Source organism: Parambassis ranga, chromosome 21 (assembly GCF_900634625.1).
Source record: "Parambassis ranga chromosome 21, fParRan2.1, whole genome shotgun sequence".
NCBI classification, from domain to species: Eukaryota; Metazoa; Chordata; class Actinopteri; family Ambassidae; genus Parambassis; species Parambassis ranga.
This window is the reverse complement of record NC_041041.1, coordinates 6,585,798-6,595,580: the sequence shown is the minus strand read 5'-3', so window position 1 is coordinate 6,595,580 and position 9,783 is coordinate 6,585,798. Positions and strand designations below refer to the sequence as shown.

Sequence of the window (9,783 nt, the reverse complement as noted above, 5' to 3'; positions counted from 1 at the left end):
ACGGTGTTAAACGCACTGGAAAAATCAAAGAACATGATTCTAACAGTGTTACCTGCCTCCTCCAAGTAGGTGTGTGCTCTGTGCAGCAGGTAGATGATGGCGTCCTCCACTCCAATACGGGGCTGGTAAGCAAACTGCAGGGGGTCCAGCGATGGTTCCACAACAGCACGCAGGTGTTTCAGGACCAGCCTCTCCAGAGACTTCATCACATGTGAAGTCAGAGCAACTGGTCTGTAGTCGCTGTGTGTGCTTGGATGTTTGGTCTTGGGCACAGGAACAAGGCATGTTGTCTTCCACAGGGCAGGGACAGTCATCAGGCTCAGACTCAGGGAGAAGATGTGCTGGAAGACCCCACACAGCTGTGTGGCGCAGTCCCTGAGTACTCTGGGGCTGAGTCCGTCCGGTCCTGCAGCTTTTCCCGGTCGTAGGCGACTGAACTCCCTCCTCACATCTTCTGTGGTGATGGTAACTGTGGACACAGAAGAGTAGAGAGAGAGATCTGATGGGGGAGGGTGGGGGGTTGTTAATGGAAGGTGGGGTAAGGGGGGCAGGGTGATGTTATTGATGGGAAGGTGAAACTGGTTAGTATGGTTAGGGGGAGGGGGAGGAGGAGGAGGTACATTGTTGTTATCGACAGGTGCTAATGGTGCATCACAGGGAGGGGGAGGGGGAGGGTGGTCAGGGAGTGGACTATCAAACCTGTTGACCAGGTTCAGCTGGTTGGCCTCCTGCATATCTCCATCCATCAGCTGGTCAGAGATCCTATTGTGGCCGGTGATGGTTCGCATGGCACTCCATACCTCCCTCAAGTTGTTCCGGGCAAGTTGGCTCTCCAGCTTCCTCCTGTAGCTCTCCTTGCCCTCTCCAATCTTCTCCTTCACCTCTGCCTGGGCCCTCCTCATCTCCTCTCTGTCTCCCCTCAAGAAGGCTGTCTTCTTTCTGTTGAGTGATGCCTTGATGTCCTTTGTCACCCATGGTTTATTGTTTGGAAAGCAGCGTATTGACCTGGTGGGGATTAGTGAATCTGTGCAAAAATTAACATATTCTGTGATACAGTCTGTGAGTGTGTCTACATCCTCACCGTGGGTGTCACAGAACACATCCCAGTCAGTCACCTCAAAACATCCCTGCAGGGTCTCCAGGGCTTCCGGTGTCCACCTCCGTACAGTTTTGGTGGTCACCGGCTGCCGCTGTACTGCTGGTATATACTGGGGTTTGAGGTGGACTAGGCTATGGTCTGATCTGCCCAAGGGAGGGAGAGCTATGGAGCTGTATGCCTCTTTAACATTAGCATACAGTAAATCTAGAGTTTTATTTTCTCTTGTTTTACAGTCCACAAACTGCTTGAAAGTGGGCAGAGTTGATTTCAGATTAACATGGTTAAAATCGCCAGAAATCGCTATGAAGGCATTAGGGTGCTGGGTCTGAAGCCTCGCGGTCACAGAGCTGATGACGTCAGTAGCCCGCGACGCCTCAGCCGAGGGAGCAATGTAAACAACAGCTGTGTCCCAATTCAGGGTCTGCATCCTTCGGAGGACGCAGCCTACGCGGTCTCAGGAGGCCGCGTCCTCCTGAGGATCCTTCGGAGGATCCTCCACCGTTGGTAAATGGGACGGTCTGGCCTTCAAAGCACTTCCTGATTGTGGCGCGACGTCATAAATTTTGCCCCGGGAAAAACAAAAGCAGCGACAGCGACACAACACGGACTACACAACAAGCGGGACAACAGTGTGGATTTAGACATTTGGAATTTTTTAATATATTTATTTGTTGTTGGAGGAAGAGGAGAGGCGGCTCCAGCGGCAGCAAAACCGGTGACGGCTCATTTTCTTCAGGCTGGGAGAGCGCAGTGGGGAGGTGACGGTAAGCTGCTGTTTAACCATATTATTGATCATAATTAATATACCAGTTACTGAGCAAACGCTAGATATATAACCAGTAGATAGACAAATATGATTAAATGTAATTTATATTTGATTCAATTGTAAGACTTGATACAGGGTTTGTTTGTAATTTTAATACTTTAAATTAAATAGCTACATGTGTAAGAACCCTGCAAATAACCCTGAAACCACTGCTTTAATGTGTCATTAAGCATCAGGTCTGTCACTGCACCAGAGAATTACTGCTGGGTGGAGGAGAGTGGGGCTCCCTGCAGGACCAGCTGTCTGTCCTGGAGGAGGTGTACTGACCATCATCACCTTTGGAGGGTGAGGATACATATTTTATAGCTTTTCATATTTTAAGCTGCTTTGGAAGCCGCTCTGTTGAAGTTATTATTTTTATTTTTGCCCTTTTTAAAAACATCTTTAGTAACATGGCAGCCGCCGATCGTCAGCTCTGCAAACCCTGATGGACGATGTGGTGGACAGAGGAGACAGGCACCCCCCTCCCCCAGATGATGTCCCACTCACAGCCAGAGGACTCCAAGGTCTTCACCGTGGCATCATCCAGTCCAGCAGCACCAAGGACTCCTGCTCAGCCAAACATTTATATATATGTTCTTTGTGAATAGTATTTTCTGCTGATCTTTATAAATAATAAACTGCACATTTTCATAATGCCCACTGGTAAATAGTTAGAAATGTTCAAACTGTGTCTTTGTAAATATTGTACATAACAGAACAATAAATGATTTACTGTGGTCACTGAGAAGTTGTTCAAAAGTTTACTTAAATTATAAATAGGTGAAAACACATGATGTAACAAGGTGAGAAGAGTTTAAGAACACAGAGACAAGAACGATTTAATATACAATTTAATAAGTAACATTTAAATAACACAGAACATAAAAATCACTGCTGTCCACCACCCTCTGTATGAGCTGAGGTCTGTCCGTTCTTTCTCTGCTCTCTCCTCTCTCCCTCCTTCTCTCTCCTCTCTCTCTCCCTCTCTCTCTCCTCTCCCTCCCTCTCCAGTCTCATCTCCTCCGTTATCAATTGTCAGGTTTCTTCTGTTTCTCTCTGCTCCTCCTTCAACAAAATGCCAACAGGCAGAATGACCGTTTGATATAATAACCATAATATTGCTCCTCACGTGAACTATACTTTATACTATACTACAGTAAACAGTCCAGAAACATTCAATCAAAGCGTTTAGTTTTAGCGCCTCGTATCAACAGGACGTCATGTTTGTAAATATAAAACTCATTTTTTTAATGCCTTTTTTAAAACTAGCATTTTAAAACTCTCGAACTACTGCTCTGTACTTACATTTAAATGTGAATTCGGCACTCCTGCCGCTGCCGCTCGCTTGGTCCGTCATTGTACTATTGGACAAAAAGTAGGCCCGCAAAGCATTGTGGGATATTTAAGGCCACGAAGGATGGTAGTGATGCGTCCTCCAAATTCAGGCAAAAGGAGGACGCATTTGGAGGACGCATTTGAAGGACCCTTCGACTTTTGGCGAATTGGGACAGCCTTCGCGCAGCTTTGTGACGTAAGCGGCCTTAAAATGCGCACTGCGAAGGATGCAGACCCTGAATTGGGACACAGCTAACGAGTACAATGGCGTGAGAGAACTCTCTGGGCAAATAATATGGACGTAGACTTACCGCTAGCAGTTCAATGTCCGGGATGCACACACGCTCCTTTACCGTAACGTGTCCAGGGCTGCACCACCAGTTGTTCACGTAGAGCGCAAGTCCCCCTCCTTTCTTCCTGCCGCTCTCGGTGCAGTACCTGTCCGCCCGTACCAACTGAAAGCCGGCTAAACTCACGGTAGAGTCCGGTATGTTTGCGTGCAGCCACGTCTCTGTAAAGCACATTACAGACGCCTCACGAAACACACACTCGCTCTTTGTGAGAGATGTTAACTCTTCCATCTTATTACCCAGTGATCTAACATTACCCATGACGATAGAAGGAAGATACGGCTTGTATCTTCTTTTCCTCAGCTGTCTTCTTTTGCCCCCTCTGCTTCCGCGTTGTTTCCTTCTTAGTTCTTTGGGGATTTCGTGTCGCTGGCCATACATCCCGCTGTGCTGGAGATTCATCAGCTGATCCCTGGTGTAAACAATGGAGCCCTGGCGTGTTTCCGTCACGGCCGAGACGCGGCATGATAAAAGTGCTCCAAAAGCGATGAAGACCACGAAGAAAGTCTGAAAAAGACGCATTATTGCAGTGCCTGACCGCTTATACTTCGATTTAGTACGAAGTAGAGTGTTTAGAGTAGGAATAAATTACGAAAAACAACTTAATACACCCGCGGTGTGCGGAGCTTCTCTGGCTGGCTGCTACCGCGAGGCCGCGCCGGAAGCTGATATGTTCTTAATAGGACACTCAGATCTCTGAGTGCAGGTTTACTTGTTCCTAGGATTCATAAAAGTAGAATGGGAGGACGAGCTTTCAGCTATCAGGCACCACTATTATGGAACCAGTTACCAATCTGGGTCCGAGAGGCAGACACTGCCTCCACCTTTAAGACTTGGACTTAAAACGTTTCTGTTTAGTAAGGCTTACAGTTAGCCTTAGACCTAGTGTGTAGCACAGCTATGCTGCTCTAGGCCTACGTTGTCAGGGGGCACAAACATGATCCACTGAGCAGTTTCCCTCTCACCCTCTGACCTCTCCTTTACTCTCTTTAGTCTGGCTCACACTGGTCTCAAGACCTGCATGCTGACCTGCAGTCCGGCCTGTGAAGTCTGTCTTGCCCTACATTGTCGGGGGGCACAAACATGATCCACTGAGCAGTTTCCCCCTCACCCTCTGACCTCTCTTCTACTCTCCTTAGTCTGGCTCATACTGGGTAATATCGTCTCATAATCTGTGTTTACTGTCTTCCTCGTAGTTCTGTGCCTCGCTCTCGCTCTCTCTCTGTCTCTTTACAGGTCTCAACACCCATGCTGACCATGCTGACCTGCAGTCCGGCCCCTGAACTCTCCTGTGCTCATCGACTTCACTAGCCCCTGCTGCTCATCTTTGCTATCAAATTACTATCACTACTTATGGACTGACGATATATATATAGATATCCATTACAATGTAATCACTGTTTCATCTTGATGTCATGTTTGCTCTGTACTGTACCATGTTATTTTGTCCCCAAAGTATTACACTATGTAATGAGATAAGATTTTCAACTGGAATATTTCATTAATTGAGATCTAGGAGGTGTTATTTTAATGTTCCCTTTATTTTTTTGAGCAGTGTATATTGTTTTATCTTATCTTACTTTTTGCTACTGCATCTGTGTAATAATACAATTTCCCTAATGTGGGACAAATGTTTTCTTAATTTTTATCATGCAATATTTCCCATGCAGCCCTGCAGCAGGTTCTGTAGGTTTACAGTGTGTTTGCAAAGTCCTCTCCAAAGTCAATGATAGCTCTAAGTACACTCAGGATCAGAGTGTCGACATCATCATTCAGCAGGGTTTCTGTACAGTAGTTCTTCACAGGAAAGATGCAGTTGATGGGAATCCCCTGGCTTCTACTGAATTCCTCAATCTATGTTTCAAAGAAGAAAGATTTCAGTTTGAGTGTTAAATTGTGTTTATTGTGTAAACAGATTTGTCTGAAACTCACCTTTTCCTTCACATATTTGCTCTTGAATGTGTTCCTCAGATCTTTTTCAACTTCCCCACAGGCCTGGTCAATTTTTGTGAGGACAGCGATCTGTGGAATACCTGTAGATACACAGATTGACCTTTTTCTCAGATTATGTTAAGAATAGCTCATCTATTCAGAAACATGTCTGACATAAACCATTTCTAACTGCAATTCGCTGGAGTCAATTGACACGCCTGCGCGTCTTTTTCGCATGGCCAATTTAAGATGACGTAGCAGCAAGACACAGCGTCGCTGACGCAACCAATCAGAAAATGTTTATGGCACCACGTGGAATTTAGTTGCTAAGGGAAGATTGTGGGAGAAACGCCGGCGAATGACAGACAGTGATAGCAATAGCGAGTTTTGACAATGGACAGATTTGTGATATTTAGCGTGTTTGGAGTGTATAGCTAGTGTGTGGTGAAGTGTGTTCAGTGTGATTTAGTCGTTTTATTGTTTTGTGCGCCATGAGACGGCCTTTGAATGTGGAGCAGGCAGTGCGGCTCTTCTTTGAACTGGAAGGCGCAGAGTGAGACACGTGGACAGCGTCTGAGTTTGATGACGTCATCATCCGTCATGATCCGATGACACCCTGGAAGTGTCAGGCCTGTGATGTGCCCCTCTGTGTTGTGGTGGACAGGAACTGCTGCTGTACAAAAAACGAGGCATTTACTGCATTCAAGGGTAAATAGTTGTAAATAATTTTGTTTTTTGCTACATTTGTACATAATTTTTTAAATGTACAATTTGCATAAGCATTCTAAGTTATAAAAATAATTTGTTAAACATGTTTGGGGTTTGCACAGTAAAAAATCTAACTTTTTCCCACTCTGATTTTATATTATTTTAGGTCCAGTGTGTTAACACAGTATGTCAAAATGAAAAAATAACACCATAGTCACACTTGTGGGGTTGTACTGAAAAGAATGACACTAAACAAAGCAAGGTGAACCATTTTTAAGCTGAAATATAAAGATAAAATTAAATGTAGTCAAAACGGACCATTATACACATGACTCCAGAGGGCTAAATTAGACTTAGGTTATCACATTGTTTTAGTTCTGGTGGATCAACTTTACAGTTCATGTTTCTGTTTCTGCTGAGACTCTAAAATTATTATTATTTTATACATAATTGATACTTAATTTGTTCCTAAATTGACTTGATGATCCTTGAGCCACAAATATGTTTATTTACAGCATATTGTGATGAAGTTGTTATTAATTTGGTATTTTATTTATCTGTTGTAATTAATCCCTCAAAACCCGCCTAATAATGACTGCATACTATAACATAATATGTTTCTGCTCATGTTAATTTGTGTTTGGTTGGTGCATTCATGGCACTGTATTGTCATTTGGGGGCAACAGTGGTAGTGGCAGTGGTATAGCAGGGTTGTCCAGTAACCAGAAGGTTGGTGGTTCGATCCCAACTCCTCCCTAGTAACTGTTGTGTGTTCTTGGGCAAGACACTTCACCCTAGCCTGCTAGTCATTGTATGACACTAAAGAATTTCCCTCTGGGGTTAATACAGTATCTAAAATAAATATTGTTATTGTTATTATTATTATTGATATTATAATTATATTATTATTTATATTGTTGTTGTTGTTAATAATAATAATAATAATAATAATCTGCTCTCACCCAAGTCACTGGCTGCCTTTCTAATCTTCCTCATCTCCTGTAAAACTCCAGCTCCCATGTCTCCTACATTAGCCGTGTAGACACAGACCAGAACATGGACTCTGTCATCAGGAGAGGGTTCAGAGACGTAGCCATGGTCACTAGGTGTCAGTGGAGATACAGGATTGAACTGCAAAATATAAATTGTTAAATTAGATATTACTACAACTAAATTACCACTTAATACTAGCACAATTTCAGACCTGCTTTATTCAGGTGTTCATTTGTACCTTGTAACCCTCCATCACATGTCCCTTCAAGGCCAGTATGATGTCATTTTCATGGACTCCTCTGTCTTTTCCTTTCTCCAGACCCATGATGTCATTAAAGACAAAAGGATAAAAGTCCCCTTTGCCTTCTCTCTGGATGGTATACGTTTTAAACTGAAACACACATAAAAAAGTTATGTACAACACTCAAAAACAATAAAAGGAAAACTTAAAGCAATTTCAGTATACTCAAAAGGCTATCTGCTGCTTTCTAGCTTTCAGAAATATACATAGCTAGCCTATATAAATATATATATATATATATATATATACATACCGTTCTAGTGAAACTGACTTCAGCCGTTCTTGCACTGGTCAGGGCTTGATGGGCCATTTTCCCTCGAACGACACTGCTGACAGAATTGATGAAGGTGGACTTTCCAACGCCAACTGGCCCATGGAGGAGAACTCTGATGTGTGTGAAAGCCTCATTTTCAGGTTTATAATTCTTCACATACTGCAGATAACTCTCATTTTCTCTGTAAAAATGTGGCCAAAAAAAGGACAGATGTTTTCACAAAGACACTATATGTGGGGGAAATAAGGCTTGTCTGGACTCAGTGATAATGAATAGGCATCAGCCTGTTAAACTCAATAATGAAGGAATGACTAAATGAATATATGTGCCAGTAAATGCACAATTAATGCAGGCAATGGCCAAAATAAAATAGTTCTGTAGCCTATTTACATAAAATTGTACTGATGTGTGTAATTCATGTATTTTTACATTTGTTCTGTATTTGTATTTTTATAATACAAAATACATTAATACATCAATAAATCAACTCCATATAGAATGTCTGCAGCTCTGGTTCCTAAACACAAAGATAAATCAATGATCATCCTATTGCTCTTGATTTTCTACTATCAGCAGCTAGTACAATGTCAACACAAATTAAGTCATTTACTCACTCCCATTCTACCTGTCTCCATGGAGTGGAAAGAGCTGGTATGGATGAAAGAGGAAACATTAAAGAGTTAATTTTTTAAGGAGACAATAAAAATAGTAATGATAATTACAGAAATTATGGTCTAACTTACTGGAATCAGGTCCTACAGAGAAAGACAAATGCAGTACATTGTAAAGGTTAATTGTACAGTTAATAATTCAGGATCAGCAACATAAAGAAATCTATCATATCAATTCTAAAAATTGCATTGCATTATGCATTCATTTTTATTGCTTAAATGATGATGATTAGGGCCACTGGAAAATAAAAAAGGTCATGGGTTTGAAATTAAAGTCAGAAAAAGCCATGCCCTTTTTTTTTTAGTGGCCCTGATCCTCTTCCATATTATAAAATAAGATGATTTTCAGCAGAATCCAACAGTGAAATACTAATAAATAGAAAAAAGCTGAGTTAATGTAAACAGACTCATTTCAAATGGCGAATGAAATGCAGCAGCATCTAATGAGAATAAAAGCAAGAATCGTGTGTGAACTGTGCTGTGCGTCTGGGTTCATGTCACTTACTAGATTCTGAATCATCCATGGCTGGAAAAGAATAGAAATTACAGTGAAGTCCCTGAAATAAAACCATTATGAAGTTAGTTACTGCAGGTAACTCACATCAGAACTGGTAGATATAAATGAAAATACATGTATTCTCAGAAATGTTGAGCTTAATAAATATAAATATGTTAGAGAAGAAGTCTTACCTTGATGATGCTGATGCTGATGTGAAAAATGACTGAGGGATGCTGCAGCTAGAAACCCTTTTATAGAGCACTCTTCCACTTCCAGTTTCTATTCATTATTTTTGTATCTAGGATAAGTCATGTGGTTTACAAGAAATCCTGGTGGGAGGTGAAGAACGGAGGGGAGGGGGGATCTTTATCCAAGAATACTAAAGATGTCACACAAATGCCTTAAACAACACGTTGCTGGTTCATAGTAGAAGAAAACAGAGTTAAAGTAAATGACACGTAAACTCATCAAAGCCACAAAAACAAGATCTACTAACAACAAGAAGAAGGACAACACCCGGCGGAGAAAGAACATCTCCATTCCATCCCGGTTCATTTCAAACCTATGACAACACTGAGACAGAGACTGGTTCGCCCTGTTAGATCCCGGGAATAATCGTCAGCTCTCCGTCTACATGGGGTCCTGGTGCCTTAGTCAGAAGGGTATTACCCTAGCATGAATTCTAAAGACACACTACTTAAGCTGAGGGCGGGGTAACTCGCCTGGCTTCTAACCACTGTTAATCCTGACGTCTGCCCTGCTTCCTCCCTCGCACTGATGCAACCACGCAGGTAGGCTTACCCGTAGCCGGGA

At 42.5% G+C, this 9,783-nt stretch overlaps 1 protein-coding gene across 1 annotated transcript; it reads right to left on the bottom strand.

The window, feature by feature from the left end:
* Positions 1-5,114: 5,114 nt before the first annotated feature.
* On the bottom strand, positions 5,115-9,202 carry LOC114426653 (interferon-induced protein 44-like). The gene is made up of 9 exons (XM_028394192.1): positions 9,162-9,202; positions 8,977-9,028; positions 8,544-8,555; positions 8,415-8,448; positions 7,780-7,981; positions 7,464-7,616; positions 7,195-7,363; positions 5,525-5,625; positions 5,115-5,446 (listed from the first exon to the last, which is right to left on the bottom strand). Exons 2-9 carry the CDS (start codon positions 8,993-8,995, stop codon positions 5,285-5,287), a joined length of 852 nt encoding a protein of 283 aa, XP_028249993.1. The 5' UTR covers positions 8,996-9,028; positions 9,162-9,202; the 3' UTR covers positions 5,115-5,284.
* Positions 9,203-9,783: the final 581 nt, after the last annotated feature.